The sequence below is a fragment of the Benincasa hispida genome, chromosome 9 (assembly GCF_027475165.1).
Source record: "Benincasa hispida cultivar pf3 chromosome 9, pf3_genome.v1.1, whole genome shotgun sequence".
Classification (NCBI taxonomy): domain Eukaryota; kingdom Viridiplantae; phylum Streptophyta; class Magnoliopsida; order Cucurbitales; family Cucurbitaceae; genus Benincasa; species Benincasa hispida.
Genome location: NC_143486.1, coordinates 51,951,202 through 51,970,652, shown reverse-complemented (window position 1 = coordinate 51,970,652; position 19,451 = coordinate 51,951,202). Strand labels below are relative to the sequence as shown.

General features: G+C 33.5%; 1 protein-coding gene and 1 long non-coding RNA gene across 5 annotated transcripts; one reads left to right on the top strand and one right to left on the bottom strand.

The window, feature by feature from the left end:
• Positions 1-7,682: 7,682 nt before the first annotated feature.
• LOC120085029 (FKBP-like peptidyl-prolyl cis-trans isomerase family protein) lies at positions 7,683-13,470 on the bottom strand. Of its 4 annotated transcripts, none has more exons than XM_090318214.1 (10): positions 13,300-13,463; positions 11,980-12,189; positions 11,802-11,836; positions 10,917-11,010; positions 10,725-10,785; positions 10,004-10,049; positions 9,368-9,438; positions 9,178-9,231; positions 8,305-8,374; positions 7,683-8,166 (listed from the first exon to the last, which is right to left on the bottom strand). In XM_090318214.1, the coding sequence occupies exons 1-9, from the start codon at positions 13,356-13,358 to the stop codon at positions 8,333-8,335; spliced, it is 672 nt and encodes a 223-aa protein (XP_090174340.1). In that variant the 5' UTR covers positions 13,359-13,463; the 3' UTR covers positions 7,683-8,166; positions 8,305-8,332. The 4 variants fall into 4 exon arrangements, with proteins under 4 accessions (XP_090174340.1, XP_038896777.1, XP_090174341.1 ...); XM_039040849.2 differs by having other exon boundaries at positions 8,313-8,374; XM_090318215.1 differs by having other exon boundaries at positions 11,980-12,212; positions 13,300-13,441.
• A 3,360-nt stretch (positions 13,471-16,830) lies between these two features.
• LOC150033894 (uncharacterized) lies at positions 16,831-17,948 on the top strand. Its single transcript, XR_016532520.1, has 2 exons — positions 16,831-17,025; positions 17,664-17,948. It is a non-coding gene; the product is annotated as an uncharacterized LOC150033894 (long non-coding RNA).
• The last annotated feature ends 1,503 nt before the right edge of the window (positions 17,949-19,451 follow it).

The following is a 19,451-nucleotide window of genomic DNA, read 5'->3' as shown; positions in this document are numbered from 1 at the left end:
CGAGATATTTAGCCTCAAAATTCACAAAACCAAAAGCTAACTATTACAAAAGCAAAGAGTCACCAGTTTAAACAAACGAACCGGGTCTTGAACCGTCCGGTCGAAGTCGCGTCACCACTGATCGTGTATTAAACTTCCTCGCGATTGTCTACATGAAAAAGTAAACGCTTTACTTAATTGTTTATCAAAGCTTCCAAAGCTAAACAATCGTTTAGCAACGATCGTGTAACTTCTACTATGCGATGAAGCACGAGGTACGCGATCGTGCAGTGCGCAATGCACAATGCAAACCTTAAACGATCGTCTAAACGACAACGATACGGTGAAGCACAATCTTTTAAAAAATCGTTGAGCGAGCGCCTAAGTATCGTATATCACGTGATCTTGTAGTCAGTAACTATGCGATGAGGCATGCTAATTACACGATCGTTTAGTGCGCGCATCTTTTATAAAATAATGAGCATCAAATGCTCCCACTCGATCGTTTACCTCGAGCGTCTACGCAATCGGGCAACCAACGCTATGCGATAGAGCAAACACTTTACCCCATCGTTTAGCATTAGCTAAACGATCATTTAGTAAATACTACACAATCATATAGAAAAATCTACACGGTTGTTTAGCTTAATTCCAACGATCGTTTACCTGAGGTTACACAATACAGCCAACCCTTGGTCTTCTTCTCCGCTGAGAACCGCATCTCCATGCTTCGAAACTTCGTCACGAATGACTCAACAAACTCAAACACTTTGAATTACAAACTCGATTGCGTGTTAATTATGCTCAAAAACACAGGGGCCCTTACAAATTAACACTTTGTAATTAAAAAATTCTTTAAACAGAGGCAATTAACCCATAAACATTCATCAACGTCATCCACAAACGCATTTAACACTTAAACACAAATGCAGAAAACCACCACGACTGTAAAAGAAGTTCAAAACAGAAATGAAATTTTGAATGTCAGAACAACCTGGCTTTGATACCAATTGAAGGAAATCGGATATGAGAATTTTCATGAGCAGCGAAATGATCATTCCAAATTCCATTTGTATTTAAACATACACAATTACAATCAACAAATGGAAACTATCCGGTCATGCACAATATAAAATTACAGCATGCTTTTAATACGATCAAGGGAATGAATAAACATACCTTTGAAGACTCGTCTTCAAACTCCCTCGATCACGAACGCTTGTTCAATCTCCAAGACTACAACTCACGAACGCTCGAACACAGCGACCGCAACATAGCACGATCAATCAGCAACTACCACACGAACACCGCGAACATAACGAACGACCTCCAAAGAACCTCGACTTAGTCGAGTTAAGTAAGACACCACCACAATGGCTACCTTGGTATTCTCAGTGTGAGAATCCGGAAGTGTGGGCTCTGTGTGGACTTGATTAGAGGAAGAGATCGGAGGAGTAACAATCGTGTAAACGATTAAGGAAATGGGAGATGACAGAAGTCTATCGTATAGACGATGCCCAATTGTTTAACAAATGCTCTGCGATCATTTAGCAAAAGCTTCGTGATCGTTAGCTAATGGCCAGCTGAGTGAACTATCATGTAGTGTCACTCCACGATCGTTTAGTCTCTCTTCAACTATCGTTTAGTGAATCAAATCCACTTACAGCCTTTCCATGAGTAATTATCGAGAATGGCAAAAACTTCTAAATTTAGAAAAATATTTTTCCTTTCACCTCACGGTTACCATGAAACTACCAATAACCTCCCACTCAATTGGTTATTAGAGAAAAAGATATAATTATCCAATAATTAATATTATTATAAATATATATGATAACCAACTAACCATATTATATTTATAACCTATAGTTTTAAGATTTCATCTCATGAAACATATAAACCATAGTTCTTTTTCTATTTCATGGTACTTAATGTAAATCTCATTTACATTAATCCTCCACTTGATGTATCTCATACATTACACCGATCATATCATATATAATCGAATTTCCTCTTGTCAATTTGAACATTTCAAATCAAAACCAAGAACTGATTCTCAACTTGAATCCATTGAGCTACCAAGGGGACCTTATGGACCTGTAGCTTAAAGCTCCAACGGTATGTGAATAACTGACTACACTCTTTAGTCACGGGATCCACCATCCATTAACTGCCAGGCACTCCACTAAAGACCAATAGTTGAATTCTCTTTACTACAGATATATTATGTGTCCATATCAACGATCAACAGTGCGACACCCTTCACAGATCGCTCGTAAGTACAGCTGGTCAATAACCGTTATGCCCCTATAGTTACATCTAACTCCTTAAGTACCACCGATCCCTCTAATGAATATAAGTCATAGTCCTACTACGACTGAGTCCTCCCTTCCAAAGAGAAGTTGTGGCCACTATGTTCAAGACCCGGAATCATCCCTTAGGGATCAATCTATCTACTTACCCCTGCTTCGGGGAATGAGTAAATTCCATCTTGTGTAACTGAGTTTCCAGCTCACAAATTAGACAAATCCCTAAAAAGTTGAGTTGGAAATCTGGCCACTCTCACCCATACTAATCAAAAGACCGCCCTCAAAGGCAGAAGTTCCCAAAACACTCAGGAATGAGGTCATGTCACCTATGGCCGTTTAGGTGAGATGTAAGTCTCAAGTATCAATGGCGTTATATACAAAGACGAATCATCTCGTGGTCTGGTCTTATACAACTCTTTGTATAGAACACCTCCGCTCGCATGTGTCTACATGAATGGTCAGGATCTGTCATTTGTAGTAGTTCACAATGCTTGCAAACCTCTACAAAGCGGGTCGTATCCGTAGTGTCACTAGGATTAGGTATTCCTCCTTAATCCTTATACTACAAACCTATTTAAGTATTAGATGCATTATAGTTTAATGGGAGGAAATAAATATTTGAGTGAGATTCAAATATATTATCTATGAATATGATTCATAGTTGTTAAATTTAATATAAATATTATTTATATTAATACTATAAAATAGAGAAAATAAACTATAGTTTATATTGTATGTGATACAATATTAAAACTATAGGTTATATGTTATATTTGATATAACATATAATTTAATTTAAATATAATATGATAAGTTAGTTTTTATATTTATTTATATTATTATTATTTGAATAATAACTTCCCATCTTTTCTCTCCAACCACCTTAGTGGGTGGTTATTGATTTTGTGGTAAGAGGACTAAAAGAAAAGTGGTTTTCTTTTTCTTCTTTTACGAGAAAATGTTGCAACTGCTGAACGACTGAGAAAACTTGTGTTCTTGTTTGTGAGAGATTTCTCAATCTTTTTCCTCCTCCACCCGACTGAGAAAACTTGTGTTCTTGTTTATGAGAGATTTCTCAATCTTTCTCCTCCTCCACCCAAAACTATCTCTCCTAACCAAAATAGTCAGATCCCACCACTCTTAGATTCTCACCTTGAGAATACCAAGAACTCTTTGTGGTAGTGTCTGGATTACTATTCGAGGAATCTTGAAGAAGGTCTTCAAGAAGTTGCTGAGTTCGTGACTACTCAAGGGAGTTTCGTGAAGAAAAAGGTTCTTCAAAGGTAATGTGTCTTGAGCCCTTTTTCTGTAAAAAGCATGGTGTAATTTGTTTTGAATGCATCTCTCTTATATGTTTACTGTAAATTATATTTTCAATAATTAATGGAATTTGGATGATCCGCTTCCGCTCAAGGTTCTCCTCACACGAGTTCCTTCAGTTATATAATGTCACTTAAACAGTATGTGGTTGACATACAAGTGGTTCACGTTCAAGTTATAACCTAAAAGGTCTACAGTAAATGGATAAAGGTTGGGTGCCTTATACCAGTAACACTACGGATGCAGCCCACTTTGTAATTGTTACATGAGATGTAAGTGTAACAACCAATATGAACCGTATTGTTCATGTAAAGACATGAGTGGGGGTATCCTGTATAAAGGAGTTTATACATATTCCAGACCACGAAATAATCAATTTCTCTTTGTAACACCGTTATTTGAAGAAATTAATATTTCACTGGGATAACCATAGGAGACTTGACCTGAATCCTGAGTGAGTTGTGAACTTCTATTTATGAAGGTTGTCCTTTGATCTGTATGGGTGAAAGTAGCCATGATAGCCGACTCAACAAGCTTACCATTTTAGGGATTTGTCTGATTAAGGAGCTGGGAACACAACTACACAAGATGAAATTTACTCCTTCCCATTCCTTGGGAAAGTAGATAAATTTCTCCCTTAATAGCTGATTCTGGGTCTTGAACAATGAGGCCTCAACCTCTCAATAGCCCGAGAAGTGTTTGTTTATAGTTGGACTATAAACTGTTTGTTCATTAGAGTAATCAATGGTACTTAAGAAGTTAGATGTAACTGCAGGGATAAAACGATATTTTGACCTAGCTATAGTTATGAGCATTTGTAAAGGGTCATCGCTATGTTGATTGGTTATATCCATGGACACAGAAATATATCTACCGTGCGAGAGTGTAGCTATCGATCTTTAGTAGAGTGATCGATAGTTAATGAATATTGATTAATTGGATTAAAGAAGTTTAATCAATTAATCTTATATCATTGAAGCTTCTAATCTGTAAGTCCATAAGGTCCCTTTGTTAGCTCACTAAAGGATAGTAATAAGGAATGAATTAAATTGTTCAAATCAAATGAGGGAATTTAATATTAATGAGATTAATATATAATGGTTAATTATAGATATGATCTATAATCTAAATTATGTAAGAGAGATATATTTGAATAAGATTCAAATATTAGATTTATATGAATTGGATTCAAAAAAAGATGTATATACATAAATATGTGATATTTGTATGTTAATTAACTCCATATTAAATATGATTTAATATAGTTATTTAATTGATTAATTAATGGTTAATTAATTTACTAAGAAATAATGGAGATTGGAGGTTAGTATAAATATATGATATTTATGATAATTAATTAAATGTATATATTAAATAAGATTGAATATATGGTCATTTAATTAAAAGGGTATATAAGGAAATAGTTGGAGAAAGGGTTAACCATTCTCCATATAAATATATCCTTATAGGCCATTTAGGAGAAGGGATTTTTATCACACAAAATCCTAGCCTCCAACCTCCACCTTTTCTCTAACTTCTCTCTAGAAATTATCTTCCCTTTTTCCTCCTAAAAGTTCTTAGAGGCCACTCTTCCAAGTTCTTTGGAATCCTAGAGAATAGCAAGATAACTTTATTGGTGGTGTCCTTTTTCTTGAAAAAGTTCGAGATTGTTGATAATTGTGGAAAAGGAAAGCTAAAAGAATCTACAAAGTTAAGTTTTCATTTCTCCTCTTCTTCCTCTTTTCTAGCATGTTTATGTTTTATTTGAATGTTTATCCTACAAATGCATGTTTTATTTTACTATTTTTGTTTTCATAAAATCGAATGTCTAAATGCAAGGTGTTCACACGCTTCTACGGAAATTTGATTCCTACAATAAGTAATAGTCGTTCAAGATTACATGCTCTCGTGTAATTGCAGTTTGTAATTACATACGTTTGACATACTTACCTCTTATTGATGAATGCCATAAATTGTCCTATTTCAAGTGATGTTGTGAAGCTCGCTTCCATCCAATACAACACCCTGACTATTGGCTAGAGTTAATATTTATGAAAGTTCATCCAAATGAGAAGTTATTAAGAGAACTCGGTAGACAAAAAAGTTTGCGAATTAATAATGAGATGGATTGGCACGAGGCAAGCACAAAAGTTCGATGTACAATATACAAGGGAGAAGGACATAACAAGTGCACTTGTCCACAACTTAATTTAGGTGTTTCATCTTCAAACTATTGATGAATTAGTGTAATTGTCCGTTAGTTATTTTTGTAACTATAATGGAATTTGTTTCTTGTAGTAGATTTTTAATGTAATAGACTTGGTTAATCTATGTTATTGTAATTGATTATTTTATTGTAATAGTCTTTGTTATTGATTTGGTGTATATATTTTTTCAATGTTGCTTATGGATCTTGATCCATCTAATTTTGTACAATTATATTACATACACTCATCATTCACAGTCGGTATGATATAATGCGTCAACGGTGGTTTTAGGTTGCCAGAGAAGAAAGACAATTTTAAAGGCAATTGCTTAACATACTAAACCGTTAGATCCGTATATCAAGCCTTACCTACAACTGGCTGGTTTTTATTAGAGTTGCATAAATTGGATTTATCCAATTAGATTGACATCTCATTACTGCTCTAGTAGAGCTCTGGAGACTAGAGACCCACATATTTTATATGTTTGATGGGGAATGCACAATTACGTTGCAGGACGTTTTAGTTCAATTTGGATTAACAGTGAACGAAGAACCTATGACTGGATCATTGCAATATGATTAGAAACAGACTTGTGATGATTTTTTGGGCATTCGACCAACTGATTTGAAAGGTTCAAGTACCCTATTGATAACGTTGTAGTTTAAGAGTTGTCCCCCGATGCTAATGAGATCAGCATACAAAAATATGCACGAGCATATATTATGCAGCTTATTGGAGGATTTCTGTTAGTTGACAAGTCCAACACATTGGTGCACCTTATGTTTCTTCCACTATTGGTAGGGTTGGCAAAATTCCCCATGGGGTCGGGTCCCCACCTCAATTAGGGTGAGGAATCCACGGTTTGACCGGGGATGGGTCAAACCAGGGATCTCTTTAGGGTCCCCGAACCGGGGACGGGGCAAGGATGTGAAGGGTGTTTCTGCCCCGACCCTGACCCGCCTCAATTAGTTTTTAAATATTTTTTCTATATATATAATTAGATTTTTAAATATTTTCTCTCTCTCTCTATATATATATATATTAGATATTTAACTTTTTACATTTAGTTTGGTTTTTAATTTAGCCCAACTAAAGTGTCCAAGTCCAAACCAAAGATAATATTACAAAAAAAAAATTAAAAAATCCCCATAGGAAAATAAAAGGGAAAACGGGGAATGGGTCCCCAACGGGGAATCCCTGTCCACGTCCCCGCCTTGAAATGGCGAAGATGGGGGCGGGGATGGGGATAAAATCCCCCATGGGGAACGGGGATGGGGATAAAATCCCCCATCGGGAACGGGGACGGGGAACCCTCCCCCGCCCTACCCTGGCCCCGTTGCCAACCCCTAGCCAATTTTGAGCGAGCTAGTAGGTACTTGTGGGGTGATGCCTATTTTGCATGGAGAATTATCGTGGGCTAGTCATGCACAAGCTATGGAAATAGCAAAACCACTAATACTACTTCAAGTATAGACTTATGATAGATTTAATATTGTAACACTATAAGTCCAATTATAACCTCCCAATCATTTTATGGGATGTCCACTTAGTATCAAGTATTATTTTCTTAATGTATTTATTCTCTTATCAAATTGCTATACACTCCTGCAACTGCTCCAGATTGATTTTAGAGGTAAACATGACTAAGACTGGCGTCAACTTCATGTAGAATATATATCCTTGTGGCGTGCACATCATGATTGTTGTGCACGAGGAGAAATAATACATGGGTCAGCTATATCATATGACTACTTGTCTTGATACACCTCAATCACAAGAAAATTTATCATACCTAACTACGCTTATTATTATTGCAAGGTAAGAATTTTATTATTTTGTGTTTTTCAATTATGTGATATGAATGCTATTTTATATTAATATTTTTCATCATAGAGAATAATTTTGTCCAAGATGTACACCAATATTCATTACAACACAATTTACCATAGATGAATTCAATGTGCGATCAAAACTTTGTAAATGTAGAAAATATCATTCAAAATACACAGACTCAATGGTTCTGACACTGACCAAAGACGCATTCATCGTAGACGACAGCAACAACATGGCAAAGCTATTATAAAGCAACATGATGGCCAATAACCTCACAATTTCATGGTTTGATTCCAATTTCTCCTGGACACTCATAGGAGTACAAGCAGACATCACCATCAAGTTTCGGTCATCAACAAGAGTATTTTGTGCACGATGAATTTCTATATTGTTGTCACCCAACAGAACAACATTTTGAAGTGTTTGTACCTTGTCGTACACAACGTCCACGAAGAAGACCACCATGTGGCACATGAGTGACTTGTAATTCAAACTTTTCATTCATATGAACTTTTATCCTGAAATAAATGAACTAATGAATTTACATTACATCTTGAGAGATTAAATCTAATAAATGAAATAAAAGAACAAGAACAAAAAAAAGAAAAGTGGGAAAGAAAATTGTTTATTTAAGAAAAAAGAAACAAAAAGACTACTTGTATACATGGTCCACGATTAAGGTCTTCACGCTCCATCCACAAGTTCTATGACATGACAGCCACCTACCTGCCATGATGACATGATTGGATTAATGAAACTCGTGTATCGGATACACAGTGATTGGATACACGATTTCTATCAACTTAACAAACCACCTTATCTTTATCAGCACTTTCTTCAATTTTATTTTTGAAAATTTGTTTTTCAAGTACCCTATTTTTGTTATTATTTAAAAAAAAATACATTATTCTTGAATTTAATCGGAATTTCAAGTTAACCAAAAGATTTATATTTCACTTTCTTATGTGGTATTATTCTCTACTATATAGTAATATAGTAGCTTAAAAAATAAAAACTCGAGTTATATTTTACGCTACTTGCAATTTTAATATATTAATTTATTTCATGTAGTGGTCATGATATCATTTTTTTTTTTTTTTTCATTTTATATTGTGGATTTGATCTCATTCTAAATAACAATAAACTATCCAACAAAATTAGTATATGTTCTAAGTTACATTCACCATCCACTTAAAATATTCCGAATCCTGTCACTTCAAGCAAAGAGTAGCGAACAAGATACTAATCATCATCGGTTTGATCCCAATCTTAACTCAAAAAACCGAGTATGTATTTTGTGACAGAGGATAAAAAAAAAAGTCATACACAGTTTAGTTTTTTTTTTTTTTTTTCCCCTTTTTTGAACCTTACACAATCTAATCTGTGTTGTGGCACTGCAAATATGATAAATAGAAGGCAACAATATTGAATATACAAGGATTTAATTCAACAGAAGGGATAGAAGCCTATATAGAATCTGAAAGCAATATTGATAAGGATGAAACTCATAGTACTTTCAAAAGTTGCACCTCAAATATCAAGGGCTCGTTCCGATGTGATAAAAGACTACGTCGAGGACCAAACTGCAACCAAACGAACTTAATTGAATTGACTAACATTGTCGTGTTTAAGAAATATGACAAAGAAAAAGTGATTATGATGAATAATCAATAATGTTAATGCTAGTCAAAGAATGATAAGTGAGAAACTTAGGTTTACCTCTTCAGGGATTGGGTTCAAATTCTCATTTATGTAACCCACAGAAGGAGGGATAAGTGCTCTTCTTTTTCCTAATAACAAATAATAATAATGAAATTGGTAAAGATAACAGCAAAAAGAATGGGATATTTCTCTGTTAAAAGGAAAACTGACACTCCATTATAGGCCAAACTTTGTTATTCACAAAAGAAACTATGAGAAATCTTCAATTAATATATGTGCAAATTAAAGGTTGTCTAATAACTTTTATGTAATCCAGCATAAAATATGAAGAAGATTTGAATTTTCTTTTCCCACCGACCGGGAATCTTCTGGTTTCCTAATTTTGCTACTAATCATGAAATAGATGAAAGTTGGTTTGAAATGAAGCACTTGAAAAAGTCGTTTGAAACAGGTCCAGAATATAAAAGGAAGAGGGTGAGCCAATAGCAACCTAAAATATAAGACTAATGCAATGAAGTTGAAAAGGTTTGAGAATGATAAAAGGCATAATAAAGAATGCAAGCCATGAACAGCTTAAGAGGCTATGATCAGACGAGATGAAGAACAATTGAAGTAAACAAAGAAATAATATTATGTCATTTAGCGAATGAATCATCAAGAGTAAAGCTTGATGATTGATTATCCATACAATACCTCCAACTCTCATGCCAACCAGCACCTCCTTCAAGCCCTCTATTATCTGTAAGAAATACAATATCAGTGATAAACACCAAAAATGTGGTGCCTTTTTTTTTTTAATAATGATATGCATATCCAACTACTGAATGACAAAATTTGAAAGCAGACCGAGCAAACTATGAATATTTTTTCACTGAAGGAAAAGAAAAATTAATAGGCGCTGGCGTAAGTGGTGATATAGGAGCTTTAGCATCTAAACGAGAAAAAATAAGATACAAACTAACTAACAGAGCATCTTCCAAAAATCAGCAAAGTTCTTGTAATAGACTTTAGTGACGTTTTATGCGATGTTCTTGTTTACATTGGTGAGTTTTTTGCAACGATTATGTGGCTTTAGCGACGTTTTAATTTTGTAGCTAAGAATAATTAAATCTGAATTTTCCAATCTCAGGCTACACAAATCCAAACTTCTTAAACCCATGATCTAAATTCCCGATTAATGATTGTAACAAATATTGCAAATGCAAGTAATCTACATTGATGCAACATTGAGAATTTCCAAACAATAGAAATGGACAGCAAGCATATCTGCTATGGCCAATCATAATGGACAACTGCACACCAGTAAACAGATCATTGCACACTGGAAAATAAAACCATAATATCCGTTCAATATTCTAGAAATATTTCCGGCCCGATAATTTTCTTGAAAAACTGATATAAAAGAAGAGATTACCTGGTTTTCTTTCAAAGGCAGGATTACTGGTGTGCTTTCTCCACTGAATTGATCTACGGTGCTGTGAATATGACAACAGAAGCAATGAGAAAGATGGAAAATATAATGATGAAGATGATAATAATAATAATGGCCATGAAGCCATTAACAAATTTGCATAAACGGTTGCTGAATACAAGAGAAATGCATTACCTATGAACAAAATATCCATTTGAACGTCTGCAGACATAATTGAACTCCACCAAGTCTCCTTCATGTGCTTCTGCTCCATCTCCCTCAAAAACTTCTATTAATTGGAACTAAGAATGTTAGAACTACAGTGAACATTAATCACAGACCTCATTTGTTATCATATTCAAGAATTTATATAGAAGAGTCGTTGAACAGAAAATAAGAAAATAATGTAGGCTCAGTTTGATAACTATTTGATTATTTGTTTTTAGTTTTGAAAATTAAGCATATAAACACCACTTTCACTTCTAAATTTTTTGTTATGTCATCTACTTTCTACTAATGTTTTTAAAAAGTAGTTTTTAAAATTTGTTTTTGTTTTTATTGGCTAAGAATTCAACTCTTTTACTTAAGAAAGATGAAAATCATTGTAAGAAATTGAGAGGAAATAGGCTTAATTTTCAAAACAAAAACAAAAAATCAAATGGTTATCAAAGGGGACCGTAGTTTTCATCCCAGTCAGTATGAAGAAGGAACTCAAGCTATCATGTGTTTATAATGTAATAAAGCTAACCTGCTACTACAAGCAAACATGAGTTTGCTGTAAACATTAGTAAAAAACCTTCTTTTCTTTTTTTCTTTTTTCTTTTTTTGAATAAAAAACGAAAAAAGAAACCTTATTTTCAAAACGATATCACAAATAAAAATGACGGACTTCTTTGATAACAATTATAACTACCCAGTTTTTTTTATCGTAATCTACCTTTTCAAAGTTTTATAAAATCTTGAGATTTTAAAAGTGGTTTTAAAAAGAGAAACAAAACAAAAAAAAAAAAAGGTGGTAAATAAGTTGTTTTTTTTACCCAAAAAAAGGCCTGTTAGTAGGTGGGGATCAAGAAATTCTACCTTGAATCCTAACTCCACTCTCAAGCTTTAGCGTCCTGAAAGCTTCAAAATTTAAACAACGATTCCAAATGAGAACATGTGAAGCACTTTTGATGAATGGTCGTGAAAGTCCCCTCTACTGTGAGACTATGAAAATGATATAAACATTTCAAGAGAAAATTACAAATGAAATACATACCGAACAATGTCAGGTTCTTGCATGTCTATCATTGGTGCACCGAAACTGGGATATGCATATAACAAGATGGGATACAAACCAATGAACTGTGAGAACAACCTTCTTGGAATTCTTTTGACAGTGAATGATGTATTTCTAACGTCCAAGTGATTGACCATAGGATGCTTGGATATGGATACTTCCTCACCCATGCAAATGGTTTTGTGGAAACTACAATAGCAGTCATTGATGCTCTGTCAAGAAGTGAGTATCTTCTGATAAAGGTATCTAGTCTCAGAATTGAGGTTTGAAATTCTTGTGTTGAAAAACAATTTGAAACATTAAACACCCAAAGGAGGAGAGGGACCCTGTCACTTATGTTTTCACACAGGAAATTTCACAAAAGATAATTCCCTTTCTAGGAAACTAAGTAGATTATGATTTGTTGTTTTGGTTTGTTATTAATATGATAGAATGCGCACTACAAGAAAATAACACTAAGTTTATATTGCAACATCATACAATGATAATAGCCTATCGAGAAGGTTCTCTCTCTCTCAGAAGACAACTAATTCCAAAAGTTTTGCCTAATCCCCAACTCCCTAAACCCCTCTATTTATAAGCACTACATCCACCGTTAATATCCCTTACAGCAGTGCCACTATTCAATAATATTGTCTTGTTTACACGAAACAAATTTCATTTATAAATGAAACATATTAAAAAATAAAAGTCCATAAAAGCCAAGAAGCTAGCGAAAACACAGAACAAAATACCACTAATCCATATGATCCAGTTTCTTGTCCTTCAACCTTTGGCAGTAAACATTCAAAGGACGAAGGATAAAACCCGTTAAGTCATTCAGCCAGAGAAAGATAAAGCAACAAAAACAAGCCATTTAGTGAAATGGCATAGCAAGATTAAATGGGCAAGTAGATTTCACAATAAATTCCTTTGACCTTACCATGTAACTGGAAAGAATGCCGCAGATTGGCGAGCTAAAAGCCAAGAACTCAACAAATAAAATGCTCAGAACCAAACACATCCCGATACAACAATTTAAGGGCTATCTATACATTACAATTTTGCAATTCCCAGCAGCTTAAGCTATAAGAAATTTAAGAGGGTATTAAATCACCCTTCAACCCGAAAGGCTAATTATCGGTGCATTCTTAAACATATCCACAGCTAAAAATTATGTGTTTACACCAATGGAGAAGTGTATTGTTTTGTTTCAATAAATGCTACAAACGGAAAGGGAATCTTAACAATGTGTAAAGAAACACAAAATTCAACAGAATTTCACGTGGAATGAAGAAATTCAGCCATGGAAGAGCATACCCAGAAAATTTGACGACGGAATGAGACCGAAACAAGCTCCAGAACGAGAGAATTTCCATGGCCCGCCCAAAGAATTGTGAAGAAAGTGATGTTAATTGTTAATGGACAAGTAGAATCTAGAAACGAAGTGGATGAGGAACAAAAGGAGCAGATTCTATGGTTAAAATTTAAAATCCTTTTAAAATGTCGATTTTCAGTTATTTTAAAAGGGTTAAAATTAATTTTATCATATCATTTTCATACGTATGTTAATCACTTGCAATTTTATGTTCAATATTGGCCTTTTTTATATTTAAAATCAGAAAAATACACTTCGATCTTTGAGATGTGGAATTAGTATCTATTTGATCATTAAGATGATATATTTTAGTCTCCAAGAATTGAAAACTAATTCTAAATGAGTTCTAACGAATATTTGATGTGACAAATTGAGGTGACATATTTTAAATGAGATGAATAATTTTACTAATTTTATATTATTTTAAAAATTACATTGATTTTTTAATTATTTTATTTATTTTTCTCTCCCTCCATTCCTCCCACGTCTTCTTCCTCATTTCTTCTATGGATGTCTTTCTCTCTCCACATTCTTTATTTATTTTTTTTCCTCACTTTTTACAACTCGAAAACCAAATAGAAAATGAATAATAATGAAAAATGAATTATATTCTAAGGCGTTGATGATAAGAATGATGAAAAATGAATTTAGATGAAATTATTAGGGCATAAACATACCATGATGTTTGTTGATCTCTGCTCGTTAGGAGAAATATACTGTGATGGACCAGCGACGACGGATTTGGCCATGTTGTAGATTTCAACAACGGCAAAGAACATGAAGAGGATATGATTAGATTGAAATTTTTGAAGAATATAGAAATATAAGATTTGATTGATTTGTAATGTTTATGTTGAGTTGGAACGAAATCTCACTTCACATTTGAGTAGAAATAGATCACGATCATGATTAAGTTAAAAGAATCAATTAGCTTAATTTTTTATTGTTTATGATGATATACTCTTTTGTTTGGCAACTCTCTGAATAAAAGAAATCTCTCTAAATTTGCACAGTGGACGTAGGCTTCAAGCCAAACCACTATAAAGTTTGTCTTCATCTTCTTCTTCTTTTCTCGATTGATCAATCGGCCAAATCTCTCGAGCGTTTTGTCGTACGGTTTTCTCCATCGTTCTCTCTAGTTTTTGCATGTTTCATTTTCACAGAAAGAAGAAGTAAGAAGAACATTTTTTGTCTAAAGAAAGAAGTAAGAAATTGTTAGAAGAAAGGACATTTATCCTTGTTTTGACAACGCATCAATAAGAAGTAATTAGGCACCGTTTTTTAACAACTGGTATCAGAGACATAATACGAAAAAGAAGAGCACAATGTCAACAGCAAAATTTGAAGTCAAGAAATACAATGGGAATGGAGATTTTGTCTTGTGGTCCAAGAAGATAAAAACAATTTGAACTCATAAAATGCAATCCAAGCCATTGAAGATCCTAAAAACAATCTAGACATATAACAGAGGATGAAACAATGGAAAGATTTGCATTTACTAGCTAGATTTGCATTTACCAAGTTAATCTTGAATGTGACCGACAGCGTGTTGAGACAAGTCATTGATGAAGCCTCTGTAAGAGATATCTAGTTGAAATTGAATATCCTATACGTGAGAAAGGATCTACCTAGCAAGAAATTCCTGAGAGAAAAACTATTCACTTTCAAAATGAATCAAAGTAAATCTTTAGATTCAAATCTTTATGATCTCAAGAAACTTACCACAAAATTTGCATAAGCAGGGGAAAAACTAGGAAATGAGAGCAAAGCCACCATACTCCTCAACTCTATATCTGATTCATACAAAGATATGAATGCAAGTCAGAAATATGGCAAGGATTCCATCACATTTGAAGCTGCGATATCAGCCCTCAAATACAAGGAACTTGAACTCAAAATAGAAAAGAATAAAGCAAAAGCAAAATTACTCTACCTAAAGGAAAAAGCATCTCAAAAGAAAGGTAAATCAAAGAAGGGTCAGTGGAACTTTAAGGAAAAACATCTCTTAAATGTTTCTTCTATTATAAAGAGGGACATTTTAAGAGAAATGGTCCTAAAAGGAAAAGGAAAGACAATAAGAGAGATTGAAGGAAAGATAAAGAACACATAAAACCTGATATTGCAATTGGTGAAGATGCACTCGAATTCAATGAAATCCTTGCTGCTATTGATGAGAAAGGAGAAGGAAGACTAAGTCTTAGATTTAGGTTGCACCTATAACATGACATCCTCAAGGAAGTGGTTTGTTAACTACAAGCTTGAGATGGAGGCTTGGTGTTCATAGGAGACAACCATGGTTGTAAAATTTTGGGAATAGGCTCGGTAGCTTTAAAACTAAAGGATAACAGAGACATACTTCTTAAAGAAGTGAGACATGTACCCAAGTTGAGAAGGAACTTGATCTCACTGAGTATGTTAGATGATTTGGGGTGCATCTTCACAAGATCAAGGGGGACTATCATAGTAACAAGAAATGGGAAAGAAGTCCTTGTTGAGGAAAAGTCAAATGGTCTGTACTTTATCGAGAATGCTACCTATCCTAAATATGCATTAGTTTCTGAGGAGGATCATGACTCTGAAATTGTCATTTGGCATAATCGATTATCACATGTTAGTGAGAAAGGTTTACAAAAAACTTCCAAAGCAAGGTTTAATTAAACTCCAAGGTACAAAAAGACTAAATTTTTATGAACAGCGCATATATGGCCCGTCAAAAAGGATGAAATTCTCTCAAGGACAACACACTACCACTGCAACTATAAACTACATACATGTTGATCTGTGGGGACCATCCTCTACTCCTTCATGGAATGGTTCAAGATATTTTCTTTCTATTATTAGTGAATTCTCTAGAAAGGTTTGAACATTCTTCTTACAATTCAAATATCAAACCTTTGATAAATTCAAAGTTTGGAAAACCAAGTAGAAATACAAACATAAAGGAACATTAAATTTCTTAGAACTGACAATGGATTGGAATTTTTAAACAACTTGTTCAATGTTTTTTGTTCTTCAGATGGTATTACCAAAATAGAACTATAGCTTATACTCCACAACAAAATAGGATAGCTGAAAGGATGAATAGGATAATAATAGAGAGAGTTAGATGTTTGTTGTCTCAAACACTTCTATGTGAATCCTTTTAGACTGTATCTACTACTTCCTTTACTATAAATAGAAGTTTTTGCACTGTTGTAGACTTTAAAACCCCTAAAGAAGTTTGGTCAGATTGTCCCCAAACTTATCAAACTTAAAAAATTTTGGTTGCGTAGGTTACACTACAAGAAATAACGCTTTTAATAGCTTTTCACTATGGCCATTTATTAAAGGGGCTATAAAAAAAAGGAGGGAAAATGAAAAAAAGAGAAGAAAAGAAAAAAGGCGGAAAGTTTTAAAATAAATGTGCAGAAAAGCTAAAAAAGTGTACCCTAATATTTAAGGATTGAAATTGTGGTAAACCCATTTTTTCCCTCAACCCCTCTTATTCGGCACTTCCATCTCTCCCATTTCTCCCATCTCCACTTCCCCACAACTCAGCAACCCTAATCATGAACCCATGCATTTCCATTTGTCGACTGTCGTCGTCGTGTAATTCCTTCTGCCGACTTGTGCACTTCATCTACCCGTTTTGTTCGTAAGTCTGCAAGGTTCTTCTTGACAGCAAAGTGGTGAGTTGTTTTGTGGTTTGCCGATACACCAATTTCTTTTCTTTTTTTTTTTTTTTTTGCTTAGTATCAACAATGCCTTCAAAAGCTTCATAATCCAAGGAAGCGCCAACCAAATGACCTATTCTTGACCATTTTTCTTCCCATATCAAGATTGGAATTGTATGTTCTTACTTCGATCATTTTTTTTCTCTTTTAATTATCTAGATTATAGTGGATTCTCGGTCTGCATTGACTGGTTATTGGAATTTCTACAAATGGAATTTCATTGAACTATTCATTTATCCAAAATATTAAAAAAAAATGAGCTTTAGCTACCGCGTTTTGTTTTTTATTTGATTGTTTATAGTCTCGTTGGAATATATGGTTTTAATGTTCTATTGAGAGATTATGCTTCTGCTTTATAGTTTTTTCTACTTATGCGCTTAAAACTTATGGATGGACCTAATTTTTTATACTCTGTACATCATTGTCCAAAAGCCTTGTATTGCTTTTAAGTGTTGATTGGTCTTTGTTTGAGATTTCAGGTTGGACTGCCTCATGTTGGCAAATCTACCCTTTTCTATAACTTCACTAGATTAACATGTAGAACCAACAGAAAATTGCCTTACACTTCAAATCTCTTGTTATTTTATTGACAGACAACAAACGTATAATTTAGGCACATGTAAGGTATCACGCAGAACTAAATCGTCAAACGGAGAAATATTGCATTTCTCGGGAACAGGGGCAAAAGACCCGTCTGCAATGCGAATACGCTCATTACCAACACTTGGGTTATATGACATAAACAATTCTGAAGAACTTGTAAGATTATCTGTGGCTCCTGAGTCCATAATCCATGGCATTATATTATTTGTAAGAACTTTATATTATAATGTATATTGATTGCATCATATATAATTAACATTATATTATTTTGTATCATATACAATTAATTTCTTCTAAATTAATTTGAATTCTTCAAATTTTTTCCACTTTAAAATCCTTGTTTAATTCGTTTATGAGCTAGCAGAGGGACTAATGGACCTACAGTTATAAGCTTCAATAATAGGAGATCAATTAATTAACTTTTTAATTAAATTAAACAACATTCATTAACTAATGGGGCAATAGTTGCACTCCTATGCAGTACATTTATATGTCCATTGAATTAACCATATTTTGTAAGTCAACCCTTCATAAATTGTTTGTAATTATAGTTAGGTCAAATTATCATTTTACCCCTGTAGTTACCTTTTGTTCCTTAAGTATCACTGATCCTGAACAATTTTGTTTATAGTTCAAATCGTTGGGATTGATGTCCTAAATCTCTTGTATTCTCGTAGTTTGTAAACCTTTGTAAACAAATTGTTATTAATAAAAAAAATAGTTATTTTATGTGCAATGACTCAAATCCAATAAACTAAGATCCTAGATTATTTTATGTAACTTAAACATGTATGTGGAGACATACAAGTGAATCATGTTTATGTGATAATCTAAATGGTTTGTAGTAAATGGATAAGGTTGGGTATCTAATCTTAGTAACACTACAGATACAACCTGCTTTATAATGATTACAAGTGTTATAAAGTGTTATAAATGATCTAATTCTAATCATTCATGTGGAAACATGTGAGTGGAAGTATCCTATACAAAGAGTTTGTATAAGATCGAACCATGAAATGAATAGTCTCTTTTTATAACACCGTTGTTAAAAGAGACTTATATTTCATCAGGATAACCATAGGTGACTTGACCTAAACCCTGAGTAAGTTATGAACTCCTGCCTATGACCGCTTTAATCTGCATGGGTGAGAGTGGCTAGTTTCGCCGACTCAATATGCCTATCACTCTCTCATTTTCCCGAGAGAGGTTTGGTTATAGTTAGACTATAACTAATTGTTCATTAAAAGGATCAGTGGTACTTAAGAAGTTAGATATAACTATAGGGGCAAAACAGTAATTTTGGTCCAACTATACTTACGAGCAATTTTTGAAGGGTCAACGCATTGTTGATTGGTTATACCCAATAGACACATAAATATATCTATAGTGCGAAAAGTGCAATTGTCGGTCTTTAGTGGAATGACGGACAATTAATGAAGGTTGATTAATTTAATAAAATAGTTTAATTAATTAATTAAGTATCATTGGAGCTTCAATCTATAGGTTCATAAGATCCCCTCATTAGCTCAATTAGGATTAATAAGAATCAAAGTCATTTTGGATTAATTTTAATTGTTCGAATTAATTATATAAGATATAATTAATGTAATGTATGATACATTATATATAATCAATTAATTAATTAATTAATTATATGAGATATAATAAATATAATGTATATGATACATTATAATATAAAGTTTTGTGTGGGAGAAATAAATATATGAATATGATTCAAATATTAGATATATGAATATGATTCATATAAGAAATAATTA

Excerpts from the sequence above, each read along its gene's own strand:
- LOC120085029 (XM_090318214.1), bottom strand. The coding sequence starts at position 13,358 with ATGGAAATTCTCTCGTTCTGGAGCTTGTTTCGGTCTCATTCCGTCGTC. Across the intron at positions 9,439-10,003 it reads GGTTGGCATGAGAGTTGGAG|GAAAAAGAAGAGCACTTATC; the intron begins GTATTGTATGGA and ends ATTTGTTATTAG. Across the intron at positions 9,232-9,367 it reads TGAACCCAATCCCTGAAGAG|TTTGGTCCTCGACGTAGTCT; the intron begins GTAAACCTAAGT and ends GTTTGGTTGCAG.